This window comes from Falco peregrinus, chromosome 5, assembly GCF_023634155.1.
Source record: "Falco peregrinus isolate bFalPer1 chromosome 5, bFalPer1.pri, whole genome shotgun sequence".
Lineage (NCBI taxonomy): Eukaryota > Metazoa > Chordata > Aves > Falconiformes > Falconidae > Falco > Falco peregrinus.
Genome location: NC_073725.1, coordinates 39,957,313 through 39,975,581, shown reverse-complemented (window position 1 = coordinate 39,975,581; position 18,269 = coordinate 39,957,313). Strand labels below are relative to the sequence as shown.

General features: G+C 37.9%; 1 protein-coding gene across 1 annotated transcript in view; it reads left to right on the top strand.

The window, feature by feature from the left end:
• The window catches only part of CDK14 (cyclin dependent kinase 14), a 317,000-nt gene that overhangs the window by 79,900 nt on the left and 218,831 nt on the right, over positions 1–18,269 (top strand). The window contains 3 exon segments of the mRNA XM_055806228.1: positions 3,788–4,033; positions 15,126–15,143; positions 15,145–15,224. Coding sequence (XP_055662203.1) covers positions 3,788–4,033; positions 15,126–15,143; positions 15,145–15,224 — 344 coding nt within the window.

The window sequence follows — 18,269 nt, the reverse complement described above, 5'->3', positions numbered from 1 at the left end:
CAATGAGTGTCTGGGCTCCACTGTTTCAAGTACAGCATTACATAGATTTATAGAGCAAGGGCAAGAAGGGGTGATGAATCCTATAGAGTCATGAGCTCTTACACTTGTTTAACTTTGTTTTTTATTCTGGTAACTAGCAAAATCATCCAGTTTTGAGGCTGCACTAGCAAGAGACAGTTTCCACTACTTTCTGTATTCTCATCTTTATTGGAGTGCACAAGTGTTGTTCAGTGTGTAGGTTAGTGAAGGAATAGTCCCCACACTGAGTAACCTATCCATTATGTAGATAAAACCGATGACATGGGATAAAAAGAAATGTCTTGTCTTACAGATAGTAAAATGGACTCAGTAGGAAATTCTCACTAGCATGGAAGGCGGCATGGGAGCATCTGAAGGAGGCTGAAAATATGAACCTGTGTTCTTTGTGACAAATACTGTGCTTTAACTGGAAAATAATCCTTGCTCTCTTACACAAAAACGAAGTTGGAAATAAGAAGCGTGGCTTAGACTTCACCTGACTACCAGCAAGGAACTACCAGGTGGTAGACAGTGGTTTACATGTCTGAGAGCTTCTGATGCTAAGTATTTGTATGTATCATTTGAGAGGCTGAAATTTATAAGCATTACTTTTGTTATGCAGTACAAGGAGATGATCCTTGAAAGGCTGAATTAGTGTTAACAGAAAAATTCAAACCTGTACTGTTCCTAAAAGTGGTCTGGTCATGCCTGTGAAATCTAAGGTCATTTGTATGCACAAGAAGATCTGAAAAATACTTTACGGGCCAGTCTTGCTCAGTCAGTACACTGTTGCTTTTTTGCATGATTAGTCACTGTAGAATAAATTCTGCTGTTAGCTGGAGCACAGGAGTGGCCGGCAGGTCAGCATGCCTGCTGCCCAGGGTAAAAGCAAGGCTATTGTGATAGCTTAGCTGTTGCTGGCGGAGGGAAACCTGAAATTACCAATGAGTTAAGTGCAACCTTAAACTGTGTAAGTTTGAAGTTATAGCCAGTGCTCGGTACTGATGTTTTAGGTGTGCTTCTTTCAGATTTCACAGAGCAGAGTTTCAGTGTGAAGCTGGACTTGGCCTATCTATGACAGTGTGAAACAACTGCTTAAATGCTATTTCTCTTAGTTTTGTGTAGGCAGCGTAGATGGATTGGGAATGTGTACCCTTCAACAACAGCATAAGCTCAGCTCTGTTGGCTTCACAGTTTGCTGTGGTCAGTGGTCACTTGAAGAGAATGTGCTATTTCTGCTAGGGAACTATTGATACTGGTGAGAGAAGTGATGAATGGAACCTTGCTAGCGCTGGCAGGAGAAGCACTGCGGTTACAGAGCAAGGAGAGAGAGGAGTGCAGGGAGTGGCCCCTGCGTTTGCACTTCTCTGCAGTCGTCTCTCTTGTCTGCTGATGACACTAATGTTGAGCATGTGCACCCACTGAGGTGTTCGACCTCTGAGCTGGGGGCTGGTTGGTGTGTGTCTTGGTTTTAGTAATTTTCAGGTTTGAAGTTAGCTTTTAGAAGATGATTGTGGTGATTTTTATCCAACTCCAGATTTATTCAAGTAACCTGAAGGTTAAACTGTGCACCTTCAATATCTAATTCCAAACTATTACTGCTTCCAGTAGAGGAAATCAATAGTAACAGATGTCTTGCCTTTTTTTTTTTTTTTTTTTTAATGCAGTGCTTGCTTAGCACACATTAAAGCTAGACGTGGAGATTCACCACTGGAAAAAGGAACTAGAAGCAGCAGTCATGGCATTATTATCTATAGGATGTGTATAACTCTGGATTCCAAACATTTTAACTGGCTACAGTTGGGCTTTGGTAATTTGAAAGGAAGACAAATACAGCTTTTGAACCTTTCCTCCCTATTTCCTACCCCTGTTTTCTAGATCGTAGGATGTAATAGGCTGAGAAATACTTACTGATTTATTTGCATCCATGTCGATTAAGCAAAATAGAAGCACTGCTATTGTAATAGTGATTTCAGTTTACATTATGTTTAAACATCTTTGTTGGTAGCAAGCATTGCAAGAACACAGATCTGGAGAGGACAGTGGGAAGTATGTGGGTGCATGTCTGTGCATATAAGTTGTTTTAGGGAAAAGAAGCCAATTAATTTTACAGGAAGGCTAATTAAAAATTCTTTGTGCAGCAGCTCTTTATCTTGTGTCTCTGAAGTAAAAGACCAAAATTACATAATAGCCTTAATTTTGGCCTGAGAGGGAGTTATCGTTGGAATGAAGGGGGTCTGTTCCTTTTCTCATTTAAAACTTAGTTAAGTTTTGGTCTTGGAGAAACCACTTTAATAAGAAGAAATGTGAACCCTTGTAAAGCCTGCTTTGTCATGGTAGTGATGTCCTTCGTTAGAGTTGACCTGTTGTATGATTGTTTGGCCATATGGCACTGTGCAGGAAATGTACTTTAAATTTTTAATGTACAAAAGAAATCTTTGATCTACTGTTACAGTGGATCATCAAAACCACAAAACATTAAAACCATAAAAACCACAAGATGTAGTCACTCAGCATTTCTATAAACAATTGAAGAAAGTTCGATATCAAGGCACAGAATTCCTCTGGGAAAATGGCAAAGAATAATTTATTGGAGAAGTTTGTATTGGAGATACTTTGAGTTATGGGGGAAGAGTCATTATTACATGGTAATGATAATTTTTTTTTCATGTTAACTATTTTATGACAGCAAGTTTTCAAAAACGCTTAGATTGTACGTGCTTGAATGCAAAGTTATGCTTCTGTAGTTGTATGTATATGAACGGTATAGTTGACAGCAAATTAAGACTGTCTATGCCTAAATACCTGCAAATATCATAGAAGAAATACATTGTAGATTCTTGTGATTTGCCTTACGATTTGAGGATTCTCTTGGGACTGCTTACATCACACTTCAGAACTTTCCCCTGTAGCCTGAAATCTAGAATTACTTCTTTTCTTCTCAAGTAAAAGGCAAGTCCCTTATGGGTGAAAACAGAAGCTGAGGCCTCAAATACAACCCTCTATGAACTGTGTGATTTTAAAAAATGTCTTGTATGTTGGAAGGTATTAGTATTAAAGATATAAATGTGCATGACTGGAGCATCTAAACTTGCTGTTATGCCCATTTAATTCTTTTGAACTAGCGTTAGCGTATTTTGGTAGCTCAAGCAGCGGATTATAGTCTTTGGGGCTCGGCAGTCTCATACTTCATGGTAACAAAGAATTGAACTTCTGTGCTTTAGTGTGCCATTAAGCTGCAGTCTCACATTTCAGTGCCTGGGAATTGATTTACTGATTTGATTTTCTGATACATATGGTGATAATAATAATAACACTGTATAAGCATTATTTAAAAATACAATAATATATTGGTATTGGATCTTTGGCAGGCCAGCACCAAAGTGCACACACAAACTACCATCATTTATTTTAGTTTGGTCTCATCCAGTTGTAGACAAATGGAAATCAATACTGCTTGCAGATATTGGTAGCTGGATTGGAGAAAGAAATGAAACATTATTGTTGCTAAGAACACGTACAAGAATACAAATGTATGAATTTTATGTATGTTCCTCTTTTTTTTCTTTCTTTTCCAGGATCTTTTAGTGCACTGTACAAAGATAGGCTTGTATGTGTCCTCTATGTAAAATGAATGTGTTGTTTGCAATCTTAGCGTAGAAACAGAAGGTGAATGTTCATGAAATCCAGTACCTTTTTTTATGCTGACTGATGTATGGATTGACACTTTGAGTCTGTTAGAATCAATGAATGCTGTTTTTCCTTTCAGATATGTGTCACAAAGATGTCTACACGGAACTGCCAGGGAATGGATTCAGTGATCAAACCTCTGGATACAATTCCTGAGGATAAAAAAGTCCGGGTTCAGAGGACGCAGAGTAGTTTTGATCCATTTGAGAAACCAACTAACCAAGTGAAGAGGGTTCATTCGGAGAACAACGCTTGCATTAACTTCAAAACCTCATCTGCAGGGAAGGAATCGCCTAAAGTAAGGCGGCACTCCAGCCCCAGCTCTGTAAGTGCACAGTCTTCACACCTATGTGTGTACCAAATGGTGGAATTACTAACACCAGACAAATGTTTTCTTGCTTAAGAAGGAATTATTACATGGAAACAAACCAAAAACTTCTATTAAAGATGTTTCCCATATATATTTGTAGTTTATGTATAAAATGGAGTAAGAAAATAGAACTTGAAGAAGAATGTATTTTGAAATTTCTCTCAGATATTAGCTAGGATGTCTTGCAGGATTTCTAGGCATTTTCCTCTCCTGATCCTGGTATGGCATTAAAGCTGCTGTAATGTTTATGTTGCAAATTTTTCAGAGGGTTGCTTATTTTTGAAGAGGAGCTCCTTCCCATAAATTTAGGAAACCAGTGAAGTGCCTTTTTGAATTTTTAGATTGTTTTTAGAGAAACGGGTCAGATTTGACAGATGTTGTTTACATTTTAAAATTATCTTCTAAAAACCAAGTAGTAAAAATAATATTTATTTCTATGTCAGAAACTCTGTGTGTGAGAGAGAGAGAGAAGAGAGAGAGAAACAGCTGAGAAGGATTTGGCAGCCCATCATTGTTTTATTCTCAAGTATTTTGAAAGAAACTAGATAAATAAAATGTCATCTCTTTCATGAATAATGCCCAGAACAGATTTCCCCCAAAAGACCTTCAAAATTATTGAAAGCTATTTCTGTTATGCTTTGGCAAGAAAAATCCATAATAATGTGACCTTTGAGTCTAAGACTGCAGATCTAAGCAGAACGGATGTAACACTTCAGATCTTTATTGGCGTGAAATAATTTAAAAGGTTGATTGCCTCTTCTTTTTTTCTTTTGTTTCTTTTTCATTTTGCTGTCTTCTGGACATCTTGTGTCCTCCCTACAGAAGTTTGACGGAATCCTGTCAGACTTCCAAGAAGGGGCAGAGATTCATTTTCTGTAGTTGAGCTTTGTTTAACCCATGTAAATTTAATGGATAAGATGTCATGTCTCCAGGGCACTGTCCTTTTTAGAAAAGGTTACATTTTAAAATGTAACCATCTGTAGCAAAAACAGGTTTGCTTTTCCATCCTTGCCTGGCATTATATAGCTGCTGCCAAAGACGTCTCCTGTGTGTTTCAGATGAGTCCATAGGAAGGAGTTCTTACCATAAAACTTTTGCAATCATTAAGGATGGGATGGAGCAGTTTGTACCATGTTTACCTGTGTGTCATGCCTGATTATTGTTGGCACCACAGCTATCAATTTAAATGACTTTTTTTAGAAAGTCTTCCCTTAAGTTTTTTTTGCAGTATTAACTCACTCTCTACCCCTGCTGTTCTTACCATGTCCCTCTTAGAAACTACTACTAATTTCTGTTAATGCTTTATGTACTTATTTTCTATTAAAACTGAAGAGTTTTATTTGCTTTGCTTCCAGAATTTTAAAGCAGACTTTTTTAAAACTGTGTTATTGGCATCTTGTTCTTTTCCAGAGGGCTGGTACTCTACAGTGTTCATGCAATCTCATATGATCCCAGTATATTCTTATGTAAATGATGTTAATGCTTCTTCTACTAGTATGCTGCTGGTTAGAGCTCTAGCTAGACATACGGTTTTGGTAATCTTCCCGTATGCTGACTCACCCAGACTTGCTGCAGACGTCTTGTGTTAGAGTAGGTGCATAGGAATTTCCTGAAATACAATTCTTGTTTCTCAACTTCCCATAATTCTTCCTGATCTGTATAGCTCTGTTTGGTGAACTCAGTTCTTCCTTCTGCTTGGAGGCATTGTTAGTAATTTTTGACTTTTCCTCACAAGGAGCAATCCAAAGAGCACCTGGCAAGGAATAAAACTTGTGGAATAATGTCAACATTCATACCAATGAAGAGGGAAGAGCAGAACTTCACAGCAAAAGGTGGCGTTAGCCCTCTGCTGATTGCACGTCACGCCTGGTCCTGCCCAGCAGACCTAACTTCACAGATGATCCAAGACAGAGATATGATCAGGCTGCTCCCCTTCCCCCAGAGTCTGAATACATTGCCTCAGGCAGATGTTCTGATTCACATTTCATTGAGCATATGTCTGTGTGGTTAGTTGCAGGAATTTGTCATTTTCTGGTTTTGAATTACACTTGAATTGATGAAGGATTTTGGGGTTTCATTTTTCTTCTAGCCTTGATGTTGTAAAGCAGATGCCCTTGCTACTTACTTTTCTGATCACTACTTTTTTTTTCTTCTGTGTCAGAGGACTACTACATATTCTCCCTTACTGAATTAATACTTGATCCTCTGGAAATTCTTCTGCTGTATAATTATACCAATCTGAATGGTCATTTCAGTTTCTGTTAATGTTCTTTAGCATGCTATACCCTCTGGGCTGTAGTGGCTGCAGTTGTGTAGTTGTGTTTATTTCAGTTTTGCTTCTACTTTATGTAAGCTTTATTTTAAGATACTCTGATACATGTAAGCTACCTTCCATTTTCACTTTGTATGCTTGATTAGTAGAGGAACTGAATTAGTGATAGGCTCTTCCCTTTCGTCATTTGAAGTCCTCTATAGCCATCAGGTGGGGCAAGTGATGCGTACAGAAGGTACATGGCTGAGGCTTGCAGTGCCATATCACTGCTTCTGCTCAGGTGAAAGTCCTTTATTTGTCTCAGAAACATTTTTCTAGATGCGACCTGAAAGACCTTGTTTGTAATGCCCTGGGGCATTAGCTTCAGTTTTGATGAGTTTCAGAAGCTTTATGAGCTTTCTGGCAGGTATCAGCTTCAGTGTTTGGTGAAGATCACCAAATAATGCTCCACAGGTGGCATGTTACCCATTTTGTGTTTTACATACCTTGAAAATGCTCTGTGCCTTGTGATGAGAAAAATCACACGTGCAGAGGTTTGGGGAAGCTGGAGCTCTGTGTTCCTGCCCATAGATTGTCACTTGGAAAATAAATTGTTTCCTCTTGAACACGAAGTAATTTTCTGCAGTTAATGTCACACCTTGTTGCAACCCAGTAGTAATCCTGTGTTGTTAATTAGCGCAGTAGTATACAGACAGAAGTTAGCACTTTTTTGTTCTTATAAGACAAGCAATTTTTATAGCTATAGAGGTTTTTCCACCTGACATTTGCATACTTATTATGTAAAACAGTCACATTGATTCCATTTTCTTCCCCCCCTTCTTTTAAACATAAGAAAAGATCCATAAGTGTGATTTTCAAACTGTTTAAACTGTTGAAATTGTATGTTATTATGGAATGGAATTTCCAGCAAATACTTAACCCTTCTGTCACGTGAGGAAAAATGGGTAACATTCACCTTGGAGGCAGTGAAGTAGGTGTTTACCTACCTGTGCATCACCTGTTGCCAACTGTTAGAAGGAGGGAACTTGGCTTGACAAGCCTTTGCTCTGATCCAGCCCAACACAATATATGTGTGCATATTATACATATATATATTATATACATGTAGCTATAGTTATGTGCACTTACCTGTCTGTCTATATCTATCTTTATAAAAATCTTTTTCTGTTTTTTTCCTACCAAGGGAAGAAATTTGCTTTTCTTTTCCCCTTAACTGAAGAAACAGTAAAGCTACAAAATAAATTGGACAAAATAAAAAAAGAACAACTCAAAACCAAACGCATGCAATACTTCCCAAAATAACACTGGCTTTGGAAGATGGTTTGACTCTAATTCTTTGAAATTTTTGAGATCCATGCTTTTTAGGCACGTGGCCTTATTTATTTTTCTCCAGTACAAGGTGAAGTTTTATTGTATTCAGTGTACACATTTTATACACCAAAACAGTACTTTTGCACTGTATGTAAATAGAATATTGCAGGTTCTGTAAGCTAGCCATCAGGTCAAGATTTAGTTAAGTATGCATCAGTTTATTCTCTTTGAATGGCTTAAAATCCATGGCAATGAAGTAAAATTTCATGCTTAAGGTATATATACTACCTTCCAGTTACTTTATAAAAACTAAATGCAGCAAACCACTAATATTCTACCAACTCATATAAATGTAAAAAAAAAATTTTAGATAAAAATAGTTGAATAAACAATGCTTTACTGCATTGATTGCAACTCTTGGGGAGAGCAGCCTTTCTTCTGTTTCTGTAAATTCTATTAATTTTCAGTCTCGTTATATGAACTTTCTTTCAAAAAAGTACAAGCAAAAAGCATAAACTGATCCTATCAAGACATTGTAAATCAGTTATATAAGAAATCTTAACTTTAAAGTTAAAGACACTAAAGTTAGAATTTTGTCTAAATTTCTCATTTTAGGTTATCATTTCTGTCTGCCTAAACATTTGGTGTGCTGTTCTTGCCTGTCTTCCTCTTCAGGTGTATGCAGCCTTCTGCAGTTTTAGGAACCTGTTAATTACTAGGGTAACTGCATCCTTCCTGGTCAGTACTCTTTATTGAAGTAAGAAAATTTTGGAGTCCAGCATACAGAGCGGATTTTTCTTTTCTGGCACAAGGGAACCTTTAATAATTGTTAACCTGGGGGATACACTCTCTAGATGATGAGGCAGATAAAATGTGGCAGTTGCTCCAGCTTCTGTGCTTTAATAGCCTGGAGAACAAGTAAACAGCTTTAAAAACTGCATCTAGCCCTTCCAGAGAGAGCTCGATGGTTATTTCTGCTCAGGTTGCTCTTAATTTATGGCTGTGTGTTAAAGGGTTAGAAAGATGCAAGCAACAGGATAGGATCAGATAGTGGAAGAGCTGAGATTAAGGCTCTGTTTGAATTCTTGAACATCTTTGTATCACTTGAATATTGCCTGAGGAAACAGTCCAACTTCCAATGTTATTTATAAAAAAAAGTGTGATCAAACTGGCCTGTTGTTGTAGGTTGGATACAACCTGAAATCAGTGTGAAACTTTCATATGGTTTTGTGAAAGAAGCTTTACCCCATTGTGTCAAAGAAGACAAAAAAATAAAATGGTTAAAAAAAAATAAGAATCTTCTGTTGTTCTAATTTAATCTCAGTTAAGCTTCTTGGCCTACCTTTTACCTTCGAGTTTTTCTGGCAGTGAATTTATTTCTTTTGAGGCACATAAACCCCCAGATCTTCAGTTTTGATTTTCAGTAATTTACAGTGGTACTGTGAGCATAATATTTTTTTTCCCTTGGGGATAGTTTTTTATCCCCAGAAGTTTAATATCCTGCAGGATATGTGTTTTTTTTAAAAAAGGTTTATTTAAAACTTAGGCTCAGGAGTGTGATGGTTAAGTGTGACATTCACAAGCTGTTTTGCAGTTATGAAAAATGCATGAGAACATAACCCACACAGCTTCTATAAGAATAGTCAGGTGATTTTCAGTGTAATTTTCCATTAAAGTTTTCTTTACTACATAGATCTTGAAAATTTCAAAGAGAGGTATTCACATGACAGTGTAGTGCAAAGACTCATACTGCAAGATCTTGGATTAAACCTATTACCCCGTCTACAGTCTATATCAATGGAATGGCTATTCGAAATTACCTGATCAGAAAAGACAGATTCCTGTCATTTATTTTTCTCTCTGTTATTTTTAATACTGTCACATCAGTTTGAAATACTAGCTTCTTCTATTTCTGTATTCAGCATTTTGGCATACTCTTTCTATCCTTGTTACTATGATCTGTGTTTCCTTAACCAGAGGGGAAAAAAAATTCTAATCTCAGTTACTGTAACCTGTGCTGCCAGAGATGCTCACTCCCTGTGCTCAGTGGGGCTTTTAGACTAATCTTGCACTGGGAAAATTGTAGGCCAATAATAGGAAAACTAGCTTAATGGCAACTATTCTTCAAGGAAAGTGAAGCATAAAAGCAAACAACTAAAATTCCTGTTAGATTTCTTGGAGGAAAAGACGTGCACTGTTCTGTGCTCTAGTTGCCAGTGTCTTCTTGGAGGTAACGTGATCCGTGACAATTTGTGCTGGCTTACTTTCACAGTGACTTGGGAGTATGTTTAATTCTTCAGAGGCACGGGGATCTTTACTCCCTTCTGTCCTAGTAATTCATCTATCTTTCCCATCTGAGTGCTGTGGAAGATTTCTCACTAGCATGAAAATTCACTTTTCAGTGATTTTTCCAGTGGTATCTATTTCTTGTTCACAGGTTGATTGCTGCCTGTTTAACTTTTTGCCCATTAAAAAGTTCAGTCTTAGTCACGTATGCACCTGTGTTTTATTTTTTTCTTAGCTTCAGAAATTCTTTTTTTTTTTGTAGCAAATACAAAGCTGTAGCGCTGAGCAGTGGCCTTCTTTACACCTAAATAGCCCCACTGATGTTTGCTATATACAAGTTTGTGTGGGCATAGGGAGGAGATCTCTGTTTGGCTTATATCCAACAAATCATGATAAATTTAAAGAAAAGACTTGAAGGCTTTAGTTAACTAAACAAAAAAATTACACATTCAGTAAATAACCAGATTTCAGATATGGTAAAGCTTGTCCTTTTATCACAGTCACTTTATGTTGTGACATGTTTTGGTTGACGGCCGGCTGCACATGAGCCAGCAGTGTGCCCAGGTGGCCAAGAAGACCAACAGCTTCTGGGCTTGTATGAGAAACAGTGAGGCCAGCAGGGCCGGGGAAGTGACTGTCCCCCTGTACTCAGCACTGGTGAGGCCGCACCTCGAACACTGTGTTCAGCTTTGGGCCCCTCACACCAAGGGGGACGTTGAGGTGCCGGAGCGTGTCCAGAGAAGGGCAACGAAGCTGGTGAAGCGTCTGGAGCACAAGGCTTATGAGGAGCGGCTGAGGGAACTGGGGGTGTTTAGCCTGGAGAGGAGGAGGCTCAGGGGGGGCCTTACGGCTCTCTACAGCTGCCTGGAAGGAGGCTGTAGGCAGGTGGGGGTCAGTCTCTTCTCCCAGATAACAAGTGACAGGACAAGAGGAAATGGCCTCAAGTTACACCAGGGGGAGTTAAGATTGGGTATTAGGGAAAATTTCTTCACAGAAAGGGTGGTCAAGCATTGGAACAGGCTGCCCAGGGAAGTGTTTGAGTCACCATCCCTGGAGGTATTTGCAAGGTGTGTAGATGCAGTGCTTGGGGAGATGTTTTAGTGGTGAACTTGGCAGTGCTAGGTTAATGGTTGGACTCTATTTTAAACGTCTTTTCCAACCTAAATGATTCTATTACTTTGTGGTTCTGTGTTGGTGTTTTAGGGGGGTAAAAAGCAATACGGAGAAGTAAGAAGAAAGGAAAATTTATAGTGGGTGGAAGTATTATAATGTTAGATCTTCAAAAAGTAGCTTTGAACAAACATTTATCAAAATACATGTGTTCAGCTAAAATTAGCTGAAATTCAGCTAAAATTAGTACTCTTTTTCTGTTGAGAAATCTTGCCTGGGTGAAATTGGAGGATTACACCAGCTTTCTAAAACATAGGGGGAATTCTTGGAAGGCTGCTGCTTGTGAGGTGTTGGGGCTGATGGCAAGCACTGTACATTTGACGTGCTCTGGATATGTCTCACTCGCTATGTGTATTTCAGTCAACCACTTCCTAGGCAGAATATGGGATGCTCGTGACTCAACCAACACAAATCTCTGTGTATATGTTTTCCCATGTGTTTTACCGGAAGGAATAAAATAAAAGAAGAGCTTGTACTTAAAAGTAATTTTTCTGTATTTGATTTTAATAGTAGCATTTACTAAAAAAACAACAACAACAAAAACCCAAAACAACAACAACAAAAATTGGCACCATAATCTTGCTGTGACAAGACACATTTTTTGAATAGATATGGTTGAAAAAGATAATGTGGAGAAATCTGAATAACAAAATTTACGGCCACGAAGCTCAGAAAATAACTGTGTGAAAGGGAGAGTGCAATAATAAAGAAGGCTGAGGTGGTTATAATTGTCAGCAGTCACAGAGAATTTCAAATTATTTAGATCCCCCTCCATAGCCCTTTATTTAGACCCCTTTAAGCTTAAAACAAGTTTTGGGAAGTTTCCTGTTTTTGCATTATCTCAGTCAGTCTTCACCTCCTTTATAATCCAGAAATAAAAGGAAAGGTAAGAAGAGTATGAACTTCTTAACCTTATAAGCAGCTTGTAGTAAGTTTGAATTATTATTTGTAACTCCATTTAAAGAAAAAAATGAGAAAATGTTGGGGAAATGGTAAACTTGTTCCTTCATTTTCTGAAGTAATTGCATGTGCTGAGTGATATCTGTCTTGGTGTTTCATTTAGAACTATCACGCAAATTAGTTTGCAGACTCTGCTGCCTCAGAATTTTTTTTTTTTTTTTTTTTTGGTGAAATCCTCTGAAGTGCTTTTCTACACCAGATACCTTCAAAATTTTAAGCCTTTTAAGATTACAAATGCAAGGAAAAATAATGTCCATTTTCACAAAGGAACATCTCTAATACTGTGAAAATGTGGGTGATCCCATCTAGTGATCCAGTGGGAATACAGCTGAGCTCCACTGCGGAGGTGCTGTAACCTGCCAAAGAGGAGGATTTCAGCCACGTGGTTTTACTGCATACGAGGCAGACGGTGGCTCATGGGTTTCTGATTGTTTTCTGGTTGTTTCTGGTCTGCTCTTACTCAGTGTGAGCAGGCACTGCACAAGTGATTTAGGTTGCTTGGGGAGGGTGGTGGGTCAGCCTTGCTGCTGCAGAGCTGAGCCCTGGGGCACTGTGTGGGGTTATCCCTGAGGACAACAGAGTTGAAACCAGCACCTCTTTTGTATGCTCAGGAGTGAGCTCACCTCCTGGTCCTGCCACTGCAAGATTTAGCATTTTGCCTGTACTTGGTAAGGATGCAGCAGCTTCCAGGAGAAGAATGAGTCAAAAGGCATGACCTTAAATCTATGCTTGTTGCAGCTGGAATATGGAGAAATGAGCTTGTGGTTGCAAGAGTAGTTACTGTTGATGATTTACGTGTGGTAATGGATTAAAGGCTTCCTGTTGCCTATCAAGATCTTAAGGCATTACAAGTTGTTGTGACCTTTATATTATAGTTTTCAGCAGTATAAGATAAAAGTAAATCTCAGTGTGAAAATAAGGAATTGATGTGAAACCCATGTATAAACCCTGTCCTTTTTCTGCCTTGCTATGAGGAAACCAACAGTGAACTATTCACTGTTAACTAGGGCAGCATTTCCATTCCAGCTGCTCACAGTGTGTTCACTGCAACCTGCAATTTGGGAAATCCTTTGCTATCACTCTTCATTATATGGGAGGCACTTTAATATCTAAACACTTTTTTTTCTATAGTTGTGTAATGTTGCATTAGTCCATAATTGGGTATTTTAATGAGAAGGCTACTTGAATAAATATTCTAGTGACATCTGTAATAAAGCTGTGATTAAAAAAAAAAATATTTGTTTCTAACCAGGCAGAATGCATTTTTAAGCACAAATGGGGAACCAAGAATATTGCTGCCTTATCTATAATGACGTCTTCCAAATAGTAACAGCAAAAAGATCTGAGCGGTCTCCTATGACATATTTTCATTGATCTATTAATATTTAGGAATTAGATAGCAAAATAATAGGTTGTTATGTGTACTGGAGGGACATGAAAGGGCTCAATTTTGCAAACCTACATGTGTATATTCAGATACCAATCAATAGAAAGCTGGGATTTTCATCTCAGAAAAAGGTGTATATATGCCAAAGCATCAGAATTTTGTCTCAGGACTACTGTAGAATAGTTGAATAAAGAGATTTTTTGTGTTTTCTGGCTAATGGTTAATTGGATGTAATAGAGGGGTATGAGGTACTAAGTCATCTGACCTGGGATGTTCTTTGTTTAAATAGAAGTAATTTTTAGGCTCAGTTGATTTAAAACTTTTGAACATGGTTTTAAAAAACTTTACACATAGATGTATCCTGTGCTGTAATGTTTGTTACCTTTCAAAAAAACATGAAATGAGTACTTTTTGTAAATCGGGTGTAAGATCCTAAATATGAGTGTACACTGTGCACAGCTGCACATGTCTTAGAGTCTCCCAGTTGTATTCAGTGCTGGATTTCCTTGGCTGCTTTTCTTTGTGATGTTATAACCAAAATCAGCCTCTGTATGTGATTTCGAGCATTGGTGCTGACCCTCCAAAGTTTCTGCTCTATACTCTTTTGGTTGTTTAGGTACAGGACATCTGGGCACTGCAGTCTAAAATATGCTGAGATATGCTGAGAGCAGCTGCAGGTCATTTTTTTTGCAGTATCTTTTGTGTCTTGGGGAGGAAAAATAAAAAGCCCTTCCCTTGCAGACAACTGGAAAATGGGGAAAGTTTGGGAAAATGGGATGCACTTCGGAAAACTCAAACATTTTTCCAAGAACTGAATTGGAAAGTTTTCATATCAGGTGGATTTCTGTTTTGGCAGTGTTGTGGTGTTCTCAGTTAGGACTGTGTAAAAGTGGGATAAGTACCTGTCTAAGATAAGTCTGTCATCTGGCCCTTTGAGCAAGAATTATTGCTTAGCTTAGTTTACTTTTAGACCACTCACTTAAGCTGCAGATATTAAGGCTACAGGACTTTAATCAACTGTGCTGTATATACATGCCATTCTAAGTATGGTGTGATTATATCCACAATCTGAAGGACTGTAAAACATAAGTCAACATCAAGATACTCTCATTAAAGATCGCTTTCCTGTAGTATTTTGACTGCTACCTCGACAATGGTTGATGTAATGGGACACTGACTACTTAGAGCAATGTTGGGGAGGGGGGCTTTAGGTCTTTAAAAAAATAAATAAATAAACAGCTCTTTTAATCTGGCTTTGTAGGGCAGATTGAGAATGTTGTTTAGTCTCTTAACAAAGACAGATGACTAAGTTGTTAATGATCTTTTTCCTGTATGAAGTGATGCATGTGAGAAATAAAACAGAAACATCTCTTTGATTAAGCACAAAATCCTTTTGATAGTTCCAGTGGTGTAACGTGTATGATTGATATCTGCAACCACCATTCTGGGGTGTTGAATGATATTTTGAGTAGGCCATTATATTGTTTCATTAGCTCTGCTATTGTTATTTTTATTTTTTTTTTATTGTTGGCTTCTGAAAACATGCCAAATCTGTTCTATGAGTTTTGATAGCGATGTGTGGTCTCTAAAGGCTGACTCAAAGCAGTTAATGTTGTGGGGTGCAATACATGCTGAAAGATCTTTTTGTTTTGTTTTGTTAGCCTACAAGCCCCAAGTTTGGGAAAAGCAGACTCATATGAAAAACTGGAAAGAAACTAGGGGGAAGGGTCCTATGCTACAGTATACTAAGGGAAAAGCAAGTAAGTGATGGTTTTCTTCATTTAATTTTTGTGTGTAAATGAAGATAAGCAGAGAGCATTGACTAATGTTGCTGCACTTGTACATAGATCCCTGTGAATGGATGCAAAGTGGTACTGACAGCCATGTGCTCTAGTGAAAGAGACTGAAACCATGTTGCATAGGTAACATATTACATGCACACCAGAACAAGATGAAATTCCATCTTGTTAATCTGGTTTTTTTGTTTGTACTTGAATGTTATAGTGCTTTCTCAATATCCATACCATGTTAATTTTTACGGGTAAAAACATGATACACAGTCAAGTAGCTTTTTCTGATGTTCTGAGAGCAATACTGAATATAAGCAATAAGTTGTTGGTCTTTTTTGTTTGTCATTATAAAAAAAGCTTGAATAAAATCATATGAAGTTTGGACTACTATAGTATTGTTTACAGGAGTTTATTTACAATCATTGCAACTACTCCACCTCAAAATAACCTAATGTATACATGTCAGAATTTTTTTTTCAGCCACTGTAATGTTATGTATTGCAACTTATTTTATCCCCAGTGCCCTAAGTTGTTCTATATTGTATAACATAACTCAGTAAAACGCACTTAAAATATGATCTTCTTGAGCTTTGGTTGAGAGTTTATCTTTTGTCAAGCAGTGTTTTGTGTTCATATATTTAATCAAGTTTTCATGATGAAATTTTCAATAATAAAGCAGTTCTGAGAGAGGGATTGGGTATGTGTGATATCTTCATTTTAAAACTCTCGTCTAGTGAACGATAGATGAGGCAATGCTGCCATTCTCAGCAGAGAGAATATCATGACAGTCATTGAACAGTGTAACTACTGAAACAGTGAAATACATGTTAACAGTTTTCCAGGGTCATTAAGTTAGGTAGGTACTGAAATGTAATTTTTTTTCACTGAATATTTGTAATAAATCAGAATGAGGGATGCCCGCATCTCTCAGTAACTTTGAGAGCAGTGCGCATAATGACAGCTGATAAGAATAAAACCATGTTCTAAATGTACAAGTATTTACACTTCTGCCATGCCAGTGCATATATTAATCTTTCAATGGCAGCTTTCTCAAGAAAATGCAGTTACAGTGTATTGTTTAATGGTTTGGTTATGCATCACTCTTAAGTTCCAGACATTAAACACATGTAAGCTTTTTTATTGGGGTCTGCATAATATGAGGAAATGGTATAGATTTCAGCTTGCACCTTATTACTAGGACCATTCATAAAATCATAGCATGTGTCTGGTGATAGTTATCCCATATGCCTGGGCTTTCAATAACACTGAATTAAGGTAACAGGGGTTGCTAGATGCCCCAAAAATCAGTGGAAAAGACTGAAAGTTAAAACCAAAGCAAAGCACTTCCCTGAAGCTATTTCATTCAGTGGTGATTTGTGAATGTGTTATGAAAGCATGGAGTTGTTAGAAGTATTCATGTGTTGTAGTAGAGATGACTGCAGACCTGTAAGAAATGCTTCAATGATGTTAATGGGAGTTGAATAATAAATTGAAATTATTGGGCACAACTACATTCTCCATTATAAATAACAAACTCTGGATACATAGTGTGAAATATAACGATCATATATGTGACTTTATTCTGCTGCTTCATGACATCTTTTGCAAGGTCTTTAAAATGTATTTTGAAGAAAGTGTGTATAACTAGAGTGTGGATAAGAATGTATATGCAGAGCGTATTTCTAATGTTATAGTAATATTCCTTCCACTTGCTTATTTTGATCGGCTTACTTTTTTCCCCCACTGAGAATTATGTAATTCCTGTATTACACTGCACCATCCAGTTTCAGCACCTCTAGTCCAGACTTCTGTTTCTTGAACTAGAGTAACAGTTGAATTACTTCTCAACATCGGGAGATTGTGCTCAAGAACAGGGTAAACACTACAGGGTCAACTGCTATTTCAGAAGGAGGTGGTGGTTGAGTAATGTAACCTTGTTGCCTCTTATGTCCTATGAGAAACTGAGGAATCTCTGGCCCAGGTGGTATCCCCAAAGAAGAGTGAGCACCACTGCTATGACATACTCTCAGGGAAGATGGATGGCGGGGGCAAATGGGTGGGCCAACACTGGCTCCAGCCATTCTGTGAGAGCCTGACTTTTGTGCTGCTTTTCTGGCAGATTGGCTCAGACTGTTTCTAGCTTTATCTAAAATGATAAAGGAATACAATTTTTTTCTAGCACCTGCTGTAGCTACATAGGGTGAGGCTGTGATATGCATCACTGTGTTCTCCCTGGCCTACAGGCTCAGTGGGAATTAAAATGAGCAAAACAGGTCAAAAGAGGTCTGTTTGTTTTGGCGTGTGCCCAATTTGACTGCTGAAGGATTAAGCCCTCATGGCACACCACAGAATGCAGACATGACCTTTTATGTGGAAAAGCTGGTAACACTTGCACAAGTGCATTTTGGTCAAAATGTTTGAGAATCCCTAATTCTCAAGTAACTTTAATGCTGGCCTTTCTCATTTCACCAAAATGATTCTAAGATTTATCCGTAACTGTAGCTGAATATAGAGAATTTAAGATCAGATTGAGCTGTTTTGAATGACGCTTTGTACTCAGAATTATTGTGCTTAGTAGTTGTCACCAGCTGCATGTGGCAAGTGGTGGGGTTTGGTTTTTTTAAATGCATTTCCTGAGATATATTACAGCTTTAAAATTGTTTTCCCTGCTGTTCATAATGATGGAATAAAAAAATTCATGATCTTAGCTTACTATTTGGAAAGACTGAAAGGTTACACCTGCCTCCAAAGACACAAAATCAGCCATTCATTTCTTAATATTTAAAGTAATGCATGCAGTAGCTTCCTTTCAGGACAAGCCTGGCTTTTTACAACTTGGAGCAGTATGTGTGGTACCAAGCCCTTGCCTTCCTATCAAACCTGGTTTTTTTTCTAAGTATTTGTGGTATTATGCCAGGAAAGTGAAACAAAGTGGCCTCAATTCCTCTTACTAGATGATGGATTTCTCTTTTTTGTAGTCAGACAGAAATGATTCTCTAGGGTGAGGAAGCAGCA